Here is a 22,202-nt window from a genome sequence, read left to right on the forward strand (position 1 = left end):
GAACTTTTCCATGACTTCTGCTATGCTAAAATATTTATTCTATATATAGGTCTAAAGCATTAAATGACATATAGGTGTTAACTGGAGTTCATCCTTTCCTTTAAAGGATTAATTTAATCAGAATTTAGGCGCTGGGAAAAGAAAATGACGCAAAAATAAGTCTGATGATACAGCAACAAGTTCAAAAATGAGAAGCGTTGGTGTCTGTCAGAGGGAATGAAAACATGGAGTATTCTACTTTTTACAGAATTCCTAAGTTTGTTTTTGCTGCCCGCGTGCCACCAAGGCGGCATCGCAGTGCAGAGAGCAACGGTTCGTTCTGCCCGGTGTTCTGGAAAGCATTTACATGGCCCAGGAGCGCTGAGCCCACCTACGCCAAAAAAAGCAGAGCTGTGTTGTACCCGCTACGAGTCTCTGACAGAAAGTCTATGGATCACAGTGTTATAGAGTAGCTGAAAAGTGATTTCTCACAGGTCAGGGTTGGTTTTTTTTAATAGTTTTTTGCCAGTACTAGAGATTTTGCTGGAGTTGAGGTACGCTGCTGAAACTCAGTACCTCTCAAATACAGCAAAGTGCCTGAAGATCTGCTTGGAGTTTGAAAATTAATTTAATTTTAATGTAAATTGAATTTGTATTAAATAGTTGCTGAAACGCAACTGTGTAACTATGATGGCTACCTGGGAAATCCCACCCCAGCAGAAGCGGTTTATTATTCTTGTGTTATCTCGCGCAATCTTGCGGGTGTGTAATCTATACTAGGAAAAAAACTGCTGGGGCAAGAGCAGTGTTTCTCTTCTGTGTCCTGGGAATGCTGTCAGCACAAACGGAATAAATCATAAGGAATATCGGTCTCTTCACTAGCAAAAGCTTGAAACTGGATAGAGCCGAGTTGCAGGATTCGGTGCACAGCAATCCGTAAAGTCGTGCAACCTCGTTACGCCAGAAACAGGGTGTTGTGCTGCGGGGAGGACGCAGCCCAGGACGAAAGGACCAGAGTTTTAATACTTTAAATGGGATTGTAATAATAGTAGTATGAATGAGACGAATGTGAATGCATACGAATTCAGTTTGTGTTTTGACCATAAAGGAAGCGAAGTCTAGAAAAGAGAATTTTTTCAGTACTTGAGAACAATGTGGAAGCGAAAAGCCTGGTGGTGCCGTGCTGGAGAGCCTCTTGGCTTCGCTCCTGCTGGAGGTGAAGGGTGCTGGGTGCGCTGGTCAGGCCGCCCCTGCTTACCTAAGGGCTGGCAAGAAAACAATGTAATTAAAAACACACACACAAACAAAAAAAACCAACAGAGAGACCCAAAATTTTAAAATCTGCTGTCATTTTACAGCCCTTAAACTTTATGGATATGCTCTGGTCATGTGTTTAGATTCTTAAATATTTATCAGCATGAAAAAAATTACATAACTGTTACTCTTAATGATAATTTATAGACAGGACAATGAAATGGCTTTTGTCTCGCTTTGTGTTGCTGTTTTGTACCCGATAAAGACGCTCGGGAACGCGTTGAGTGCAGGGTACGGTGAGGGAGAACCGCTTCTCTCCCAGGGGGTTCTCACCCTCGCTTGTGTGTTTTATTACAGAAGTTAACAAACGTCCGAATAATGAAAGAAAACATGAGAACTGGCAATCTTCCAGCAAATATGAAGAAAGCCCGAGTCATCCAGATCATCCCGTGTAAGAGCTCGGCTTTTTATATAGAGAAACAAGTGCTATAAACACAAGATTCTCCTAAGTTGTCGTATGCGCACTATATCTGTATGTTGACAACGCACCTCGTATTGGAATACAGCTCTGTTGGGATAACTCAAGAATCAAGGTCCTGCCCAGAGCTGGAAACTGGAATTCTGCAAAATTTTAACTTCTCTGCCTGTAAAATTCAAACATTTTCAAAAGCTGTTGTACTGTCCAAAGTGGTAGTTTTTGGTTTTGCATCGTTTTTAGCTAGAACACATTTTTTTGGGTGTTTCCATTGGCCTTCCCTTTGTTTTCATCCTGCTTTTTGCAGGCATCTCTGCTCTGAAGTTTCTAGAGAACCTGGCGATGCAAACGGCAGTATCCTCTCCTTAGAAACGTAATGCCTGTATAAAGTGTCTGCAGGCGATTTAATGAATTGGTTGTTACTTTATCAATGTAAAATATATTATGATCAGATATTTTTCAGGACAGAATTGAACAATTTAGCAGTTTCACCTTTTAACCCAATGTATTTTCTGTGTGTTCCCTTGCACACTTTAATGTCTGCACCTAAAAATGAAAGTTCCAGCCCTTCCTGGCCCTATCCCGTGTGAATGGAAAAGCTGGTGCCCTCCTCCACACACTCACTAAATCCTGGCTAAGAGCTTTGAGACACTCTTTGGCTTTCAGAGCACAGATTTTGTTGGGTTTGTTCTGTTACAAATGTAAAAGTGGAGCAGTCAACGTACACTTAGCAAAAGTAAGACTGGAGACTTCTTTTTTTTTTTTTTTTTTCCAGATGATTTTAATAGAGTGATTCTGTCAATGAAAAGAGGGCAAGAGTATACAGACTACATCAATGCTTCCTTCATAGATGTACGTATGCACAATTTTCATGTATTTAAATTGCAAGTCAAATATTTTGCTGTTGCTGATACGTCTTTTTAAAGGGACGCAGTCAACTTGGCTTACGAAGAACGTTAGCTTTTTTGTTTGGGTTTGGCTTACGAGAGTTTCCAAACACTTTTCTTCTCTGGTGTTTTCAATTTCAGTTTAAATGGTTGTGTAATTTAAACATTCTTGTTAGATTTATAAGCTAAGGTTTTTATAAAATTGTAACAAACAGGCAGCAAAACAAATGAGCTATACAACTAACATCCAACAGTCCTGTTATCTGCATCAGGTCACTGGATACAAGCATGTGCTCTTGTGACTTAAAAAGGAAATAAAAAGCCCATATTTCGCATGGGGAAAGGCTGCCATAGTGTCTGGGAGCCAGGGTTTACCTGCGCACACCTGCGTTAATCCCTAACTTTGTTTCCTGTTGGAACCTGGGCAACATCTTCCACTGTGTCTTATTTTTATTTAAATAAGAGAATTAATTATATCCTTAAGCAGTAAAACCCCATTAGTGGTTGAGGAGTGTGGATACTACAGCTGTGAAGATCACATCAGTGTGTAAATAGAAGTGCAGCTCAAACGATGAGCGAAATGTTATCAACTGCAACTATTAGCTTTACTACAGAATTACCATAATCTCATTGTGAAATCCTGTTACTGCAGAATTTCATCCCTCCAGCCGCTACTAAAAAGTCATAAAATAATACTCAGGATATTTCCACTACCCTGGAGGGGTTCAAGGCCAGGTTGGATGGGGCTTGGAGCAGCCTGGGCTGGTGGGAGGTGTCCCTGCCCAGGGCGGGGGGGGGAACTAGATTTATCTTCAGGGTCCCTTCCAACCCAGACCATTCAGTAATTATGAATTCAGGGGATTTTTTTTCTTGTGTTTCTGGCAACAAGCAAGAATGGGGTGGGCTCAGTGTCACCAGATCTGCCGTGAGCATCACATTGCCAAGCAGCGATCTTCTTGCCGACCGTCACCTTCCCTCCCGCCTCACTTGCACTCGCATGTCACGACATAAAGGCCGCCTCGGCTCTCTCCGCAGGGCTATCGCCAGAAGGATTACTTCATTGCCACCCAGGGACCGCTGCCGCACACGGTGGAGGATTTCTGGCGGATGGTGTGGGAGTGGAAGTGCCACACCATCGTTATGCTCACCGAGGTGCAAGAGAGGGAGCAGGTAGGTGTCCCGCACCTCCACAGCAAAGCAGTTGCTGGTAACGCCTGTAGAAGATGAGCATTAATATTAGATAAATTATTTGCTGCCTACAAATTCTTGTGATATGACTTTTTTTTTTGCCTTTCCTAAAAATGAGCTCTTGCTTCACTATGGGCCAGTGTGGGCCAATGTCGCTGCTTTTGCTTGAATTGTCCGAAAACCCACCAAAACTACTGAAAATTATGGTTTGTGAAAGGGCGCGGTTCACATTAAAAGCACAAAATTTCTAGTGATGCCTGACATGGAACAGCGGTTTGGGATTTTGGAGCAAAGCTTTTGTGAAAACGTCCCTCCCTGTCGTGCCGGTATAAGCTCCAGTGGCTTATTCTGAACCTCTCCTGGTACATCGTTAATTAACGAAGAGGGTCCTGTCTACCCTCTCTGGCTGCAGTTTGAAGATTCAGGGTTCAACGCTGCAACCAGTGTGACTTTAGTGCTGTGAAATGGTTTTTGATGGTGGTTTTGGGCGGCTCTTTAACAGCATTGCGTTGCTTTCAGGAGTTACTTCTTTTATTCCAATCTATTTTAAAGCAGTATTTGCCACTTATGACTCCTAAGCCCTTTTTTTCTTAATAGTTTATATTATAGAAATATTTTATTACTGTATGGTCATTAGTCTCTCCATTACAAAGTGTTTAGGGCACATTTATTGTACTGTATGTCACCTCCTATCAGAGATTCATGACACTGTAGATAATTGGAAAAAAATTCAAGGAACTTTTACCATTCTCTCTCAATTTCGCAGGAAAAATGCTGCCAGTACTGGCCATCAGAGGGCTCTGTGACTCACGGAGAGATAACCGTAGAAATCAAGAATGACAGTCTGTTAGATGCCATAAGCGTAAGGGACTTCATAGTTACGTACAATCAGGTAATGTTTTTAAATTACATGAGATTTTTTTGCATTTGAAGGCATTTACAAATATGATTGTGTAACTTAAATGCTGGAATTTCTAGCAAAGGATAAATGTGGTTAATCACCACCCAACATTGTATATAACTTACATGAAACATTTTTGCTTAAAACCCCATGAAAATGTTGGTCAGTGAAACGTGTCCCTAGATCAAAGCGGGGTGTGGGGGTTTTGGTTTGGTTTGGTTTTTTAATGTTTTGTTGTTGCTGCTGTTCATGTGTTTTCTCTCATCTCCCACATCTGCATAAAAGAAAATTTGATTCAATATTTGTAAATCCTATGAAGCGTTTTAACAGCACGTGTGCTTGCCTCTGCCTGCCGGCTCTTCCTTCATCTTGCTCTGCCACAGGCATGATCCACTCGGAACTGGATCTTCTGGGCACGCACCTCTTCACTTACTGAATCATTTCTTTAGGATCTGATTTGCATTGCTCTCTCTGAAAAACAACAAAAAAATTACTTGCCATTAAGAATATAATTCATTTAACTACTTATTGCATTGCGTATAATCTGTCCACTTAAATAGCTGGCACATGCAAAGCAAAAGGACTTTAAATTTATAAAGTCCGCTGTATTGCCTGAAGAAAAAAGGTGGTGGATTAGATGTGAAGACGCACCGTGCTTCACCAAGCAGAGAGTCCTTGTCAAGGTGTTGACTTCTGTCGCATTGGCAAGTATTTAAAACTCAAATAACAGCATTTTAGGTAATATCCAAACACTTGCACTCCAGTCCAGCATCGTTAGAAGGGTTTGCTGCTGCAGATCTAAGAAATGTGAGTAACTTTTGGATTGTGCCCGAGTCCAGCTAGACTTACATCAGTGGCATTTGAAGCAATGTTAAGTTAAAAGATCTCCTGCAGAGCTGGGGGGAAGGAGGACTGACCAAGCCTTTTTCCTCGTAATGGTGGCATCTTCCAGGCTTCCAGTACAGTGTCCTGAGACTTCACATCAGACTCCTCCACCAGATGTCCCCTATGGGCACGTTGAAAGCACCTGGCATCAGCAGAGACTTCATGTTTTCAACTCTTGGTGGTTTACAAGATGATATAATATACATATATAGAATCATAGAATGGTTTGGGTTGGAAGGGACCTTATAGATCATCCAGTTCCAACCACCCTTCCAAGGGCAGGGACACCTCCCACTAGACCAGGCTGCTCAAAAGATATCCTACATATCATCATGTAGTAAAATTGCCAGAATATCCATGTTGCATCCGTACACTATGATAATGCAGTCATGGGAAAGAGCACGCAAAAATCTTGGTGTCATTAAAGTGAAGAGCCTTTGTGCATCCCGGCCCGTCTAGAACTAACTGCCTTAACGCGGGGTTAATAGTTATTGCGACTTTTAGGGGTGCTTTTAAGCAGCAAGCGTAAAGACAAGGCAAATAATTGTTACATTTCAAAATAGGAGGTCGTGTTGTGCAGCAATGGGTGCATTTCAGGAATTGGGTTGTTTTAACGGCATTTTGGATTTGGCCTTTGCGCGACGAAAGCTTTTAACCTCAGGATGAATAGTCTTTTGAGTGTATCCTTAGTACCCCCCAGTGAAACAGCTGTGCAAATCAGAAGGAAAACTGGCGGGGTAAATTATCAGCATAGTGGATGGGGAATTTAGAAACGACCAATATATTACGGACCAGGTTGAAACCAGCCCCCTCGACTATCGCGGTGCAAAATTTATGCTGGGAATGTTGAAGGTAAGAAGCGTGTTTCCATTTCGAAGTAACGCCTGGATAAACCCGTTGTTTGCGTGCACGCAGGGCAACCAGGAGAAGCAAAGCAGGCTCGTTCGGCAGTTCCACTTCCATGGGTGGCCAGAAATCGGGATTCCGGCGGAAGGAAAAGGGATGATCGACCTGATTGCGGCTGTCCAAAAGCAGCAGCAGCAAACGGGCAACCACCCCATTACGGTGCACTGCAGGTAGGACTCGCCTCTTCTCCCCACCGTTAGCCACCCGGTGTGCTTTCCCTCCAGCCTGGCTGCTTTTACAGCGGGTTTCGTTTCTGAGGGAGTAGACTGCATCCTTTAAAAAACAAAGAAAAAAGAAAAAACTAGGGTTACATAAAGGATTTGTGACTTATCTTTTGCTAAATTAACATACATCTAATGGCTGGGAGGAAACAAGTACCTTATTAACTTGCCATGTTATAATTTTGCACCTGAGTTTTGCTAAACGCTGTGATTAGGAAAGTAAAGCTGTAGGTTTATTGTTGTGGCGTGTAATATACCCCAGCAACACAGTGCTCAAATGTCCTCTTGGGACCAAAATGTTTTTGGTTTATACAAACTATCAGCAGAATAAAATATATCCCTAATCTAAGCAGGAGGCAAAATGTATCCCTGTCCTTGAAAGCAGAGAGAAAAGAGTATTTACATTGATGCTCAGAGCTGGCTTGGGTAGACTTCACACGTGATAACTAGAATATCTCTTTGTCCTTCCCCAAGGTTTTTTTAACAGTGCTTTTTTATTGCGGCTTTTATATTTTCTTTTTAAGAGGTATATATTGGTCTTTTCCTCTGTTTTTTTTAGTTATATTTTTTCAATGTGGGTTTTTTTATCAGTCTTTTGTCTTTTCCCTTTATGTACTCCATGATGACTTAAAAAAAAAAAGTAGCAATAAAACCAGTATTCTGCCTTTTCATATTTCATAAATCATACCTTGCTTTTAAAATATTTTGATCTCCATAAATCGATAAAGCCTTTTCTGTTTTCTGGTCAATACAAAGTCAAGTTGTCAGGGACAGGGTCGGGAGGGGTTCAGAGCCCCCAGAAGAGAAGTTCCTCTGTTTTGGGTTGGTTTTTTAAATAAGTTACGGACCCCAAGGGGTCACCACCCCCCGAGGTGGCTGCGCTCGAGGGTGAGGGTGACATTTTGTGTTTGATTCTGCAATTTGACAATTTTTAACAGCCACTTCTTTTGGATTGCTAGGGAGTTAAAATTCTGAATGATAATGAAAGTGGGTAAAATATCCAGGAGTTCAGCCAGTAAAATAAGAGGTAAAAGTAACTAATGTCTTTGATGTGCACAAATTAGATATATAAGGACTATCTGATGTTTATGTTGCTTCTACTTTTCTGAGCTTTTAGACCTGCAGCTTCTCTGAAGCCTTAGCTTAATCGTTTGCCGTGCATTTGTCCTAGATTATTTTTTTCAAAATTTACTGCAATCATTATAAAACGGATTAAACAAGAAAATAAAACCCAAAGCATGCAACGTATTCTAGGATTTTTAATGTTGAGAATTCTCTCCTGTCCCTACTTGGCCAGCCTGTGCATCACAGCTTTTGAGTTACCTCAACTTCTCCGTCAAGTCATACTTGAGTCTTCAAATATAAACGGAACTTTATGAATAAGTAAACACCTGTCATGTCTAAGACTGACTTCTCAGAACGTTCACATGAACTGTGAAAACTTCTGTTCATTTTTTCCAACTATTTACGAACAGTTTAAGGAGCTGCTAAGACAATTCTTAAGTAGAATCAAGACACAACCCTAAATAGTTTAGAAGGGTTTTGCGAATTGACTTGCCAATGGAATCCAAAGTGGAGCTGTTCTAAATCTGAACTCCCTTCCAGCGTGTGTCTGCAGCTGCCTTCTCTTCAGTTCGTGGCTACCTACGCGTTTTCTCTCTTCTTTTCTTCTTTTTTTTTTTGGATTTTTTTGGTTTTTTGGGTTTTTTTTTTTTAAGGAGTTTACAGAAAGAGAATCATAGAATCACAGAATCGCCCAGGTTGGAAGGGACCTTTCAGATCAGCGAGTCCAACCATCAACCCAACACTGACAAAAGTCATCACTACCCCGTGTCCCTCAGCACCACGTCTGCCCGGCTTTTAAATCCCTCCAGGGATGGTGCCTCCACCACTGCCCTGGGCAGCCTCTTCCAATGCTTGACAACCCTTTTGGTGAAGAAATTTTTCCTAACATCCATCCTAAACCTCCCCTGGCACAACTGGAGGCCGTTTCCTCTCATCCCGTGGCCTGTTCCTTGGGAGAAGAGCCCGACCCCCCCTGGCTGCCCCCTCCTTTCAGGGAGCTGTAGAGAGCGAGAAGGTCTCCCCTCAGCCCCCTTTTCTCCAGGCTGAACACCCCCAGCTCCCTCAGCCGCTCCTCACAGGACTTGTGCTCCAGACCCCTCGCCAGCTCCGTTGCCCTTCTCTGGACACGCTCCGGCCCCTCGGGGTCTGTCTTGTGGTGAGGGGCCCAAAACTGGACCCAGCCCTCGAGAAGCGAGTATGCAAAGAGTAGTGCTGTGTTCCCATGAGACAACAAATATTTTTCTCTTGCATTTCAAATGCAGTTTAGTTTTCCATGCTTCCATACTAAAAATTCTTAAATTAATTAAAAAAAAAAACAAACAAACCCCAGCTTTTTTGGGCTTTAAGGATTTGCTAAAAGCATGTTTTCGGAAGAAAGGAGAGTGAGCCTAGTACAAGGAGCATTAGAAATGCAGTGGAAAGCAACGCATGCGTCTTCTAGCCGTAAATGAATAAGCCGCGTGGGTGATGACGTGTGTGTACAGGTTTATTTCATGACCTCATGCCCTCGTCTTTTGCCAGTTGCAGACCTATTCTGAAATGCTGGAAACCACAGGTGGCTACTAGAGATTAGCTAATGAGAAATAAATCTGAACCCTTTTTAAAAGATTTTGTATTTGTCTGTAATCTGATAAAAGTAGCTGTCTAAAGGGAACGACACATCTCATACTTTGTGCCTCTTCATTTTTCCTCCAAGACTTTCCATGTATCCAGCTGAGGGTACGTGCGTTTCTACTTAATCTTTTCCTAAGGCTTGTGTTTAGCAGATTTTTTTTTGTATTTGATAGAAATAAGGTAGAAGCAATGACAAGTGATTACAACTCACCTGCTTAGCGTTAAAACATGTGAAAATTTAAAATTTAATAAATGTAGTGTTTGCGTTATTCAGCAATCCGGTGAACCTTCCACTCCCTTTTACCAATTGCCACTTTCCTAATCCCATTCTGGTTTCGGTAACTGTTCCCTGTCAAAGCCGTTGGCTTTGCACAGCTACTGCTTGTTGTTGGTATCAAATAATCCCTAATTACTGTGATTAGGAGAGAGAAAGAAATCTCTTTTTTAGTTTTTTTTTTTCTCTAGCGTTAGGCATAATAAACCAGACAATAATTACTGAAATATATTTTGATTCCATGGAATCATGATCTGAAACAGATATAACGACAAAATGCACTCAGCGAAACACACTGAAACAAAAGAAACAAGTTATTTTGCAGTAAATTAGGTTGCTTATTGTTGTCAAGGCAGAACACTCGACTTAAGTTTCTTGTATGTACCATAACCTCGTAGGTAGTCTTGCGTTAGTTTGTCCTGACATTAATACATCTGTTAAAGAAGTGGCTTAGATCCTAAGAGTCATTAAAAGCATTACAGTTGGATAGGACGTCTTCCATCAAGTTGCTTTGGAGGAGGAGGAGGAGGAGTAGTAGTAGTAATAATAATAATAATAATAATAATAATGCTTTCATATCTGTCCACCGTGCAAAAGTATAAATCACAACCTACTGGAGAAGCCTGGGTTTGACGGCACAGTGCTTCTTTGCAATACAACCAAGTTTTGCAACGGAAAGTGTAAAGATGGTGTTCTCCCCCATCACGAATAGAACGGGGAGCAGGGTGTGGGAGCTCCCAGCGTCATCTGGCTGGAAGACGACTGCAGCTTTGATTGGGACTCGGACCCAAATGACCGCAGCCAGCTCAGCATCTCCCACTTGCGTACAGAAGCTCTCACTAACGAGCCTTATTGGTTCCAACCTGGCTCCGAGCTCATTTCCATTAATTCTGGCTCCCTTCTAGCATAGCTGAGGTGACAAACTCAACTCCTACTCCCAACAAAATGAGTAGAAGTTGGCTAATAATAGTATTTGGCTATTCTCTATCGCTATTGTTTCTCTTCTAAGATTTTTTTATGCTGCTGTATGTTAAGCAAATGTGTTTGCGTTGCAGTGCTGGCGCTGGAAGAACAGGTACATTCATAGCACTCAGCAATATTCTGGAACGAGTGAAGGCTGAAGGGCTCTTAGATGTATTTCAAGCTGTGAAGAGCTTAAGACTGCAAAGGCCACATATGGTGCAAACACTGGTATGATATTTAACAATCCGGATCCTTGTCAAAGGATGTGTGTTTGTAAATATTCTTGTGGGAGGAGAACAAAGGATTTTTTTCGCGGGTTGAAATAAATTATGTATGATGGCTCTGTATGAACAAGGTATTATCAGAAATCTGTATTTTTACAGATTGCTTTTATAGCATCTCTAAAAATACAACTTGGGTAAGCATTCTGTGTCTTTTAGGAGCTGGAGACAGTTAAACCAAAATCTTTTGAGTGTTGCAGGTGACAAAACATGACGCAAATGCCTTTTAAGCTATGTATTAGTTGTCCTTTCCTACCTTCAAATGCCTGGGCTTAAATTGGCTCACAGCTGGTCACTGAAAGGGAGAAATGTCTTTGACTTCTTTAAAGTCATCTACAAATAAAATGTGCAGCTTTGTCCACACACTTTTCCCTACTGAGTAAGAATTTAGAAAATATTTTTTGACGTATGTTTTTTGAAAAATATATAACAATGCTGATATTTCGTATTTTGATGGCAGCTTCCATTCTGTGATTTGAAACTTCTTTAGAATCAGTAATCTCAAAACACCCTTTTCAGGTAGATGTTTTCTCCATGCTACAAATAGGAAGGAGGAGGTTGAAGAAGTAGAATTGGATTATCCACAGTCACGCTGAGACAGGGATGAAATATTTTTGGGGGGGTTCTGGCTCTGTGAGTTAATAATGTTAGTTAAGGGTGTGATTGCCACGGATATTCCCAGCTGAGCCTGCGGAAAGGCTTCTGCTAAACTCTGCTTTCCAGCGCGAGTGAATTCAGATGCCAATTCCACTTATTATCGGCGTTGTTACAGATTTTGTAATGCAGCAAACCATGTCAAAGGCGTCACCGGCACGCCGAGATCGGGATGTGTCCCAGGTTTAGGATGCAGAGGAGCAGCCAGCAGAGGAACCTAGGCAGGGGATAAATACGCTGCAAGGGGAGCTCCGTTTCACACCCATGAATGTAGACTGTTTTTAGTGTTCTGGACATTTAAAGTTACATTAATAGAAGTTATATTGTCCCCTAGTTCCTGCGGTAAAGCTCCTAAGGTGGAGTTAAGCAGCCAGGCTCCCTGGGGAAGGCACAGGAGGAGTCACCTGCTGTAGCGTGAGCCGGGCAGCAGCCAGGTGCCGTCAACTGCTTAATTTAGATGAGGAGACAGGTCTAAGAATTGATCCTTTTTAAGACCTATGACCTAAAAAGCTTAAAGAAATCACTTTAACTGCCGAGCAGCAATGAGCCTGTATTTGACAAAAGAGCGAGGTATTACTGCTTTTATGTGAAACATAAATAAAAATGAGAACGTACTGCTCCAAGTTAGACCGAGCTGCGTTTACCACTAGGATTTGCATTCTGTGAATTTCTCCGATGTAGTCGCCCGATGGAACCCCAGCCCATCTTAGTGTCTTTTTATTGTTTTTCAGGAACAGTATGAATTCTGCTACAGAGTGGTACAAGATTTCATCGACATATTTTCGGATTATGCTAACTTCAAATGAAAATTCCTGCCTTATTTTTTAATTTGTCTGTATAAATAGTTGTATATTCTGTTAATTTATTCCATGTCATTTTGATTGTTGACTTTACTGTAAATATGTCCTTGTGTTTGCTCTAAAAGTTGCGTTTGCTGTATAAAGTTATTTCTTAAATATAAATATCTTCTAAAGCGAAGTATAACGTTCATATACAGTATATCACTATAAGATGGTATAGAAATCTTTATTCTAAATAACAGTAAATTAATTCTTGAGGGTCTATTCCTTTGAATTTTTCCACTTATAAATATTTATCAATAATGTTATCTCCCAGTTCTTGATACCTTACACAGGTGATTTATCTTTCAAACCAAAAAAAAAAAAAAAAAGTGAATTGTGGTACATACGTTTAAACTAAACATGTTTTGGCTGTAAATCTTTCGTCGCTATGAAAATAGATGTTTATGTGGGGCCACATTCTGGTAACCTGCTCGTGCTTACTTGTCATTTATTTCACGGATAGTCTCATTAAAGGCAAAGAGACTGTTGGAGTGAAGTGCTATTAACGATTAAGGTGTCAGAATGTGGCCCTTTGTGTGTAATAATGTACAGCCCGACTGAAAAAAATATAACTGCTTTTAAAGTCTGTTTTTAAGAACCTCCAGATTGATGGCAGTTCTGTTTTGAGTCCTACTGTCAATAAGATAAAATCAGTATAAATATCAGATTTGAGTTTTTGATTTAATGTAGCTTTCAAAGTCCATTTATTTTGTTCTTTCCTAAATATGGCACCAGCTTATATCAATTTAGAAAGACTATAATGGGAGTTTACCACTATTTTGCATATCAGAAGAGTATATTTTGCAGCACTTGAACTTGTCTACTTGAAGAGGCTTTATAGCCGTTGTCAGAAATGGATATAAAGCTTCTCTGTACGCATGTGCATAATTTCCCACTTCTTTGAGAAAAGGCGAAAGAGATGAAGATGAACTCTTATTCTTTGATTCAACTCAACAGAATAATTAACAGTATTTGCTAAAATTTTGAAAAAACCCACATTTTTACTAGCAGTGTAACGCTAGCAATGTGACGTGTGTATCAAAAAGCTCCTCTACGTTCTTACCCTCCCAAATATATTATCAAAAAAGGAATAATTCCTTTATCTAAAAGGGATATATGATTGTATATATAGATATATTTTTAATGAAAGTACTACTGATAATATAATTGGTGAAATAAAGGTTAAAAGTCTTTATTGTAGCCCTGAACAAGATATGCTTGGGGGTTAGAAAATCCAAAAATCGCAGGGCATCCGAATGTTGAATAATTAAAAAGTATATCTTTTCCACTCTTTAAAATGCATATATGAATTAATGAGCACAAAGTATGCGAATATGTACTTTAATTACATAACTAATATGCAATAGTTCTGTCTTGTCCAGTTGGTTGGGGTTTTTTTCAATGCAAACATAAAAGCCTTATTTAAAATAAGCGACTTACACTGCTCATTTCACTCTTCTTCTTGCACTATTTTATCCCGTGACCATTTTTCATTTCCGATAACAAATAGCATTATTCTGTGTAACAATGCAAGGAACGGGGGCGGTGTTCATTCCTCTCCCTTCGGTTCAGACTGAATGGAAAAGGTGCAGTTGAGAAATTTCCAAGCACACTGTTGTGAACACTGCCGATTATTGCTTCTTGTCTTCCCATTCTGTATTTATTTGTACAGTAAATTATGCACTTAAAAAAGATTGTTTAAAGACTAAACCTTTCTTGCGAGTTGCTGTTAGAAGATACGCTCGAGACGCAGAAAGTGTCGAGTAACGGAAACAAATGCTGACTAAGTTTACATTACTACTGCATGCTAAAGTTTTATCAAATTTTAAAAAGCCAAGAAATAAATTCGCTGTGGAAACCGATGCAGTGAGGTTTTCAGTATGATCATTTGCAGCACAGGGAGAGTCAGAGAGGTTAAATCCCGATAGAAAATAATGCACAAAAATGCCCACCCTTTTCCAAAGAAGCGCGTTTTATGGTCCCATTAGATCCTGATGTCGGGATCTTTAGCCAACATTTGAAAAATAATTTATTTGTCTCTTGGGCAGCCTTTTGGGTCCCTCAAATAAAAGCGTGGATTGGGAGTTGCCTCCTCGGCACCGTGGCAATGGTGAGTGATGGTAGGTACAGCAAGCGGTAGGATGGAGTTACGCTGAAACATCAAATACAAAGTGGGTACTCAGATTTTAGTTGCTAACTATGTAAAGATACCTAGGAGGAAAGAGAAATATCTATAATATATTTCAGAAGTCAGAAATATAGCTACGTGAAGACTTTTTTTTTTTTTTATACTTTGAAAGGCTGGCTTTCCAGTGCTTGTGTTCAGCCAGTAGACTGCTCGTTGCAGCAGCCTGATAACTGGGGAGCTGTATCTTGGTATAGATATATATCAGTTTTCCTTTAAATTTTCCTATGTTGCATGGAATTACTTTAAAATGCCAAATAGTTGATTAGAAGTCGTACATTCTGATCTGTATGTGGTTTTGGTCACTATGTGACTTGACTGTCTGTTCTCATGTGTTAAGGGAGGTTCCAGTTCACCCAAGCATTTAAGCATTCGCTTTACGACATCTTTATTCCACAAACCATTTAAGTACCATTGGTTCTCTGTTCCTGGAGCAATCCCTTAAGTGCTTTGCTGAATTGGGCCTTAATGAAGAATGCATACTGTAATTACCAGTGTTTTTTAGGGTATTTTTACGTATATCCGTTTTTTAAACTTTTAAAATGAGCCTGACCACCTGCGTTCAGTATTTTGAAATGTTTTCATTTCCCTAGTACCATTTTTAATGTAAAGTTATTGAAACTTTTCTGTATAACCAAATTGTATTTAATTTGTCAAATCTTTATAATATATGTATGTATTATACAGTTTCACTATTATTATTTTCTTTTATTACATTTATAATTTGATCTTGCTGTGTTTTTAATGCCGGTGAATGTTGCTGAATTATTTGTATATGCAAATTGCAAGATCTAATACATTCTGATGCAAGAACAAAGCTTCGTTTTTATTCTCAAACTGCATTACTTTCCTTAAATCTTTTAATTTCATTCCTGTACTGTGTGTTCATTTAAATTAAGTATGCTAAAGGACTTGAAATCCATTATCGAGATAAATAGTTTTTCAGTACTTATTTGCAGCTTTTGGAAGTAATATTCGGTTTGGTGTCTGAAGCATTGTGCGTATAAAGCGCGTATAAACTCGTGATAGCAATCGGAAGGCCGGGTCTTCCCAAAGTGCATTAATAAGTAAGACCTGACAATTCAGAGCTTTGACACGACCCTGCCCATTGCAGCCTTCCCTTTTGGGTATGAATGTGGTGATTCCAAGTCTGGCCCTGCAATAGCTCAACAATAGTTATTTCTCAAGTATATTTGTACAGCGCCTGGCGCCATGGCTCCTTTGCTTCCAGCAAAGCATCAGAGCTGGGCAGAGCTGCGAGGAGCTGGGGTTGAGCATCCTTCGAGGGAGAGGGGGGAGTAAGGGAGAAGAGAAGGCTCTGGGGAGACCTTAGAGCCCCTTCTAATCCTTAAGGGGCTCCAGGAAAGCTGGGCAGGGACTCTGGAATGGTTTTAAACTGGAAGAGGGGAGATTGAGATGAGATGTGAGGCAGAAATTGTTTGCTGTGAGGGGGGTGAGCCCCTGGCCCAGGTTGCCCAGAGCAGCTGTGGCTGCCCCATCCCTGGAGGGGTTCAAGGCCAGGTTGGACGGGGCTTGGAGCAACCTGGGCTGGTGGGAGGTGTCCCTGCCCCGGGCAGGGGGTTGGAACGAGATGATCTTTATGGTCCCTTCCAACCCAAACTGTTCTATGATTCTGTGATTCATTGCAGGCTGCTCCGGGGAAGTCTGGGTCCCTGAAAGAGGTGGGCTTTCCCAGATGGGGAGGGGAGGGAGAGGACAGAGAGCTCGCTCTCAGCGCGCGGAACCTCTCTGTTCTGTTGTACCTGAGCTTAATAGTACTGTGCTACACCGCGGGATCGTACCAACATAAAAATACTGGCTTAACTTTCAACTGTCACCCATCATTAATTGAAAGCCCACTCTAGTTAACAGCAATTTCTTCATTCATTTCAGCAGGCTTTATATTGGACCTCATGTGCCAAAAATAATCAAGATGGACCAGTCTTGTAAGAAGTGTCAGGGGAGACGTATGTAAACCAGGAGTAACTATGCTGAATGATTACAATCCTAATGTCAAGCTAATGTCACTGAGATTTGAAAAGACTGAACATTATTTGTCAAGTATGATTTAATGAGGTACGATTCATGCATCTGCCCCCCGTTTCACCTGGTGCACCTGACGCCTAACATTTGGGAGGCACCTTTTCAGTGTAGGTAATTTTCTGATTATTTTTTCCAAACTTGTTTGGAAGAACTTTTACGTTGCATGCCCTTCTCGTGCGCTGTTCTAACATTCCAAGTGTTCGTGCTTGGTGATAATGCTGCTTTCAACCCAAGTTGAACCATCCAGGAGTAACTGTAGCAACGTGTTTGCCAGCAGTAACTTCACCAAAGTGTTGCTGTCTAAAGGTCGCAGCGTGTGGGTGCTGAAGAGGTGTCTTTGCTTCACTGAAAAGATAGATTTCACTGATCAAGAAGTTGCCTGCAGAGTTTTAAATATGGGGATACACCACGCTGAAATATAGAGCCTTTAGGAAATTAGCATTCCGGAAAATATTGCTGTTTCTTACTGTGACACTAAATAGTACCAAGTTAAGAGTAATCTTTTCCATTATGTGTAAAAGCTATTAATTTATTTTTTTTTTTAATAATTCCGGATGAGTGGATAAAATATTTTGTGTGATTGGATTGTATACTTTTAGCAGATACCAAGCACAGTTTGTGACCACTGAAAGTTAACTTTGTGTGAGAACAGACAGATGCCTCTGTGTGGTTTCAGGAAGTAGAAGAATCTCAACTATTAATCAGTTATTAATTTATCATTGGTTAATTTAAATCATTATTGGTAACCATAATTATTGATTACTACAGATCTGCACAATTTCTAGTGTAATAAGGTTCTGCCTAACAGTAGAGTAGAATCACCATTTTTAGATTATTTTCAAGCTAAATAACAGGGATTACAAACTACGAGATGAAAAATGACTTTTTTCCTGTGTTCACCTTAGTGCGCTTCCGTTGGTCTGTTTCTGTATTAAAGATCAACAATAAAAAGGATCTTTGTTAACATACAGCCAATCATAGTGTTTTTATTAACAGCAAATCTGAAGTTGCAGAAAGGACTTGGAATCACTTGATCCTCGCCTCCTTCAAGCAGGTAACAGACGGCTGTTTAGATACTGTATTGAGGATAAAGTTTTCGTATTTGCCTCTAACATCCCGTAAAAAGAGATTTCAGGGAGAAGGTGACAGGATAATTAAGATCCAATGAGTAGAAGTGTTTTCCTCACAACCAATATTACTATATCTCATTTTAATGACAAATCTGTAACGAACAGAAGAATCGTAAGGCTTCACTGGGATACAGAAACAATACAGCTACATGGAAAGTATGAAACCTGTATCTTTTACAATCTTGTTTATATATATGGATTCTATTTAATTACATATAAGAAACAAATTTTATAATTGTGTGCTTCGCCAGCGATTAATTTTGCTTGGCTCATCTGATGAGAATATGCACATATTTTTTTTCCTACTTCTAAACATTACAAAGAAGTACCATAAAACCCTTGTGCTTCTTTATCGAGATTTTGCATTTCACGCCTTGTGATGCTGAAGGTGGTTATGGTTTTAGAAACTCAGCTTTTAGAAAAAACACACTTTCGTTGTAAACTGTTCAAGAATCATAGAACCATAGAATGATTCGGGTTGGAAGGGACCCTAAAGATCATCTAGTTCCAAGAAATATATTTATTTGAATAGGTTATTTAAACAATATAAACTAAGCAAGATCAAAGACGTATTTATTCTGTATGGGCTGCATATGTCAATTCTAAGCTATGCTTTCCTTAATGTAGAAATTATTCAATGCATCAGAGAATTTTTCAAGCAATTGAACTTCACCATGAATGTTCTTCATCTTCGGTATTAAAGGATTATGTTGTAATGTAGATATTTTAATAAGAGCTTTCTTCTAATCATTTTTATGTATTTTCTGTGGTACTTTGCACAGAGTAGGAAAATTACTAATCAGGTTGAGACTTTGCCAAGGAAGTTCTTCCACAAATAATGTGTTGGTGTTTTTTTTTTCCTTTCACCTGTTTCCATCACATTAGAAATTGTTCCAGTGTTTTCATCAGTGTCACATGCAAACTAGTTCTAAATGTTGAACAAAAGATCAGAGTTGTGACTTCATGCCCGTTGGGCAGACACAAAGAAAGCGAAACCCTACCAGTCTGGAAGAGGTTGAGAAGGAATTATTTAGCAGAGTTCCAATAGTAGCAGACTACGAAGCTGAGTTTGTGCTTGTGGTGGCAGAGATCTGCCCCCAGCAGCCAGGATGGGCCGCGGGACATGTCTTTTATGGTTCAGTACAACAGGCAGCGAGTGAGCAGCCAGATGGCTGGCCCTGTCCTGCTCGGGGTCTCTGCAAGAGAAGATTATGTTCCTGTCTTCTTGGAGACAGCAGTACTGTCTTAGTCTCTATGGGAAAAAAAAAACAACAAACAAAACCAAATATTATTTTGCTTTTACATTACTTTGCTTCAAAACTTCATACAGGTAGTTTCTAGTTGAGATTTTTATGGTAACCTGTGGATCAAGTACAAGGTGTTTGCAAGGAAGCAGCACGCGGAATAGGTTTCCTCCCATATTAAGAGTACTGTATACTTTAATAGAGGTTGATGTAATTTGCTGAATACAGTGGAATCTTGCCCTGGTCATAATGAACAAGCGTACAAAACACTAACCCTTACACAAATGGCAGATGAGCAGAAGGACTGAATGGGCAACGCAAAATCCCTTTGATGGTCACTTTTAGGATTAAAAGCGATCTGTTGAAGTTAATGGCAAACTTTCCTGGAGCAGGAATTGTGTTCCCAGATGAGAGAATTTTCACTGTTTTAGTATACAGAGTTGTCAATGTTACGTTTCTTGGTGAGCAGGATACTTACGCAGTATCTGAGAAGTTCTGTAACTTTCAATTGGCAAGTCCGTTGTACAGACACAAAGACATGCCCAGTCCCAGGTATGGACTACAAAGTATTAATTTACATTTAAAAAACGATGTATTTCACCATGACATTGTGTGGTTTGCTTTACAGTCATCTTTCCTTGCTTTGAAGGCTTCATGTGAAAACTGCCTATTAGAAAGCTGGTTTTCAAGATGAGCTTTGATTTTTTTTTTTGAAATACAGAAGTTTTTGCTTAAAAATATAAGTGCTTCACATCACATATAGAAGTTTGATCTTTTGCAATGTCTTTCCCTTAGTAGTTTGTTATCCTGTGTTCTTTCACCGTTTACAAGAAAGAGAAATGTATTATTTCCAAGTATTTATTAAATGCGAATAGAAACCATTTTGGAAAATATCTCTCATTTGTTCATAAACTCACGCAGATTCCTCATACATAAAATAATCTGTCAAAATTAGGTTCTGTGTGTGAGTACAAGCATTCAAAAAATCTTAGGTGCAATAATGTGTCAGTGTAATAAACCATCATTTTAAGAGAGGAAGCCTAGTGCAAAACATTAAATTTTCAGAGATTCATCATACAATAACTTACTAATCTCTAGACTTGAGTTTACACAGTGTGAATAGCCTGAAGTACATATTTTTTCAGTGCCCAATAAAAATTCATGAACTAAATCAAATTGAGAACTCGTCTGTGATGGCAGTGCAACTGAATTCATGCTGATCACATCTACATTAACACTTTATTGTTAGAAGTTGGCGGTTTAAGCATCACTTTCCAGGTATAATTCTGTCTGAACTTTTTTCATTTTGGCGGTTCTAGAAGCAAGGCTTATCGTGATTGTTTTGTTTGTGCCTCCGTGCATTTCCTTGCTGTGTCTTCTGGATCCACTGCCCAAATTACAACTGCATTGAGGGGGTGCTCCTGTGTGTTCAAAGGTAACTCCGTTTTCTAAAAATGGGGGCTGGTGAGTGGTGATGTCCTTTCACTAATTCTAAAGCTGCTGCCTGAATTTAGTGCCTTCTTTACCTAATACCTATATAGTTTATAAAAGCCCTAATCTAGTAAAGGCTTTAACTGGAACTTGTGCTTTCTTAGACTATTGGTTAAAAAACAGTAGTAATACAAATCTGTGAGAAATAAGCCGCATTCATTCAAAAACTTCAAAACTTCATTCAAAAGCTTCCAAACCACCTGTTCAGCAACTAGAACAAATGACCTTGTATAAGGATCTTCACATGAGGAATTAAGATGCTCATTTTTCTAATTCTCTTTATTTTGTTGTTGTTCTAGTGATTAGGGGCCTTTTTGTATTATCGGGCCACTGTCTTCCACTGATAACCCTGATCAAGTCCTGCAAAGTCTCACCGATCTGTACCGATGGATGTCAGTGAAGTAGCTTTATCCTAATTACTTGTTGGTTGGTCGAATAAGTTAAAAGTATCTAAACTACTAGCAAGGGGATTCAAGGACTGCTTTAAAATAAACTATTTTTCAACACATTTTTTGAAAGTTGACGTTTTTACTTCAACATGTATGCAGATGTATTTGTCAGCTTGTACTCCTAGTAAATTAAATGCTCACAGATACAAGTTAACCTCACAGAAAATTTAAACCTTGAAGAAAATGTAATTTTTTCCCTCCTATAGATCTACTGTTGCAACTATTTGTATATCTTCCATTTAAGAGAGCGCTGCTGCTCGTGAAGACAGATTTAAAGGCATGCTTAAAACCTTTATTATAACTTGTGTTTTCCTGTAAGTATTGCTGTGTTTGCAGAGACATTTATCACAAAGGATGTGACAGATGCCGAGTGGTAAGTGCACTAATAAACCACTGCATGTCATGCCAGAATATATCATTATTGGCATACTGCAGATTTTCTTTCTTTATTTTTTTTTTTTGTAAAATCACCAAAGGCCTTGACAAGACAACAATGCCCTTATGATGATAGCAACAAAATTGCTCTTTTGCCGTCCAGCTCAGTTTGATCAGGTGTGGTCTGGAAGAGACTGTCATGAATTAGGCTTTCAAAGAGTTTTACTGGTATAAACTGTTTGGTTTAGGTACATTGTTCAGGTATAAATAGGCTTGTAAAGACCCCCAGGAAGGATCTGACTTTAATATCTGTTTATTGGCAATGATACCCACTGTTAGAGTTATGATTTTGTCTGAATGTTTTACGTCTCAAGACAAGATTGTCCAGTAGCAAAAAGCTATTGTGACAAGCTGAAGGTATGATAACAAGGTCATGACTTAACACGCTGAATTAAATTAAAACCCCACCAAAGCTTATAAAACAGATTTCAGAGTAATTTAATTCAAAGGAAAAAAAAAAAAAAGGCATTTAAAAAGCTGCTTACATCTAACTGTACCCACATCTAAAGTACCCTAAAGTCATCATGCCACATAAAATAGTATTTGAGGCAAACTAGATAATTAAATAAAATAGTAGCAATGTCAAAAGGAGTTCCACTTTGTGAAAGATTTGAATAGTAGAATTTTATCCCTTGAAGGACAAAAGAGTGGATGACCTTGTAAAAGGCCTTTCTCACTTTGTATCTCTTCCCCGCGCCCATGCATGCATAGAACTTTAACTTGGAATTAAGGTCACCAGATTCCCTATCTCAGTAATTCATATGTATTATAAAAGTTTAAAAAATTAGGCATCACTCAGCAACTTGTCTGTTTTCCCTTGGAGTTTCCTTCTTGGG

At 39.6% G+C, this 22,202-nt stretch overlaps 1 protein-coding gene across 10 annotated transcripts in view; it reads left to right on the forward strand.

Moving 5' to 3' along the window:
• The window catches only part of PTPRE (protein tyrosine phosphatase receptor type E), a 115,910-nt gene extending 96,017 nt beyond the window's left edge, over positions 1 to 19,893 (forward strand). For 8 of the 10 annotated variants that reach the window (XM_054205740.1, XM_054205743.1, XM_054205742.1 and 5 more), the window contains 7 exons: positions 1,591 to 1,684; positions 2,484 to 2,560; positions 3,631 to 3,765; positions 4,550 to 4,675; positions 6,485 to 6,645; positions 10,705 to 10,840; positions 12,279 to 19,892. In XM_054205740.1, the coding sequence (XP_054061715.1) occupies positions 1,591 to 1,684; positions 2,484 to 2,560; positions 3,631 to 3,765; positions 4,550 to 4,675; positions 6,485 to 6,645; positions 10,705 to 10,840; positions 12,279 to 12,353 (804 nt within the window). In that variant the 3' untranslated portion in view covers positions 12,354 to 19,892. Of the gene's footprint in view, positions 1 to 1,590; positions 1,685 to 2,483; positions 2,561 to 3,630; positions 3,766 to 4,549; positions 4,676 to 6,484; positions 6,646 to 10,704; positions 10,841 to 12,278 lie in introns of all 10 variants that reach the window. The other 2 variants (XM_054205735.1, XM_054205745.1) reach the window with 1 other exon arrangement.
• Positions 19,894 to 22,202: the final 2,309 nt, after the last annotated feature.

The sequence above is a fragment of the Rissa tridactyla genome, chromosome 6 (assembly GCF_028500815.1).
Source record: "Rissa tridactyla isolate bRisTri1 chromosome 6, bRisTri1.patW.cur.20221130, whole genome shotgun sequence".
In the NCBI taxonomy this organism is placed as follows: domain Eukaryota; kingdom Metazoa; phylum Chordata; class Aves; order Charadriiformes; family Laridae; genus Rissa; species Rissa tridactyla.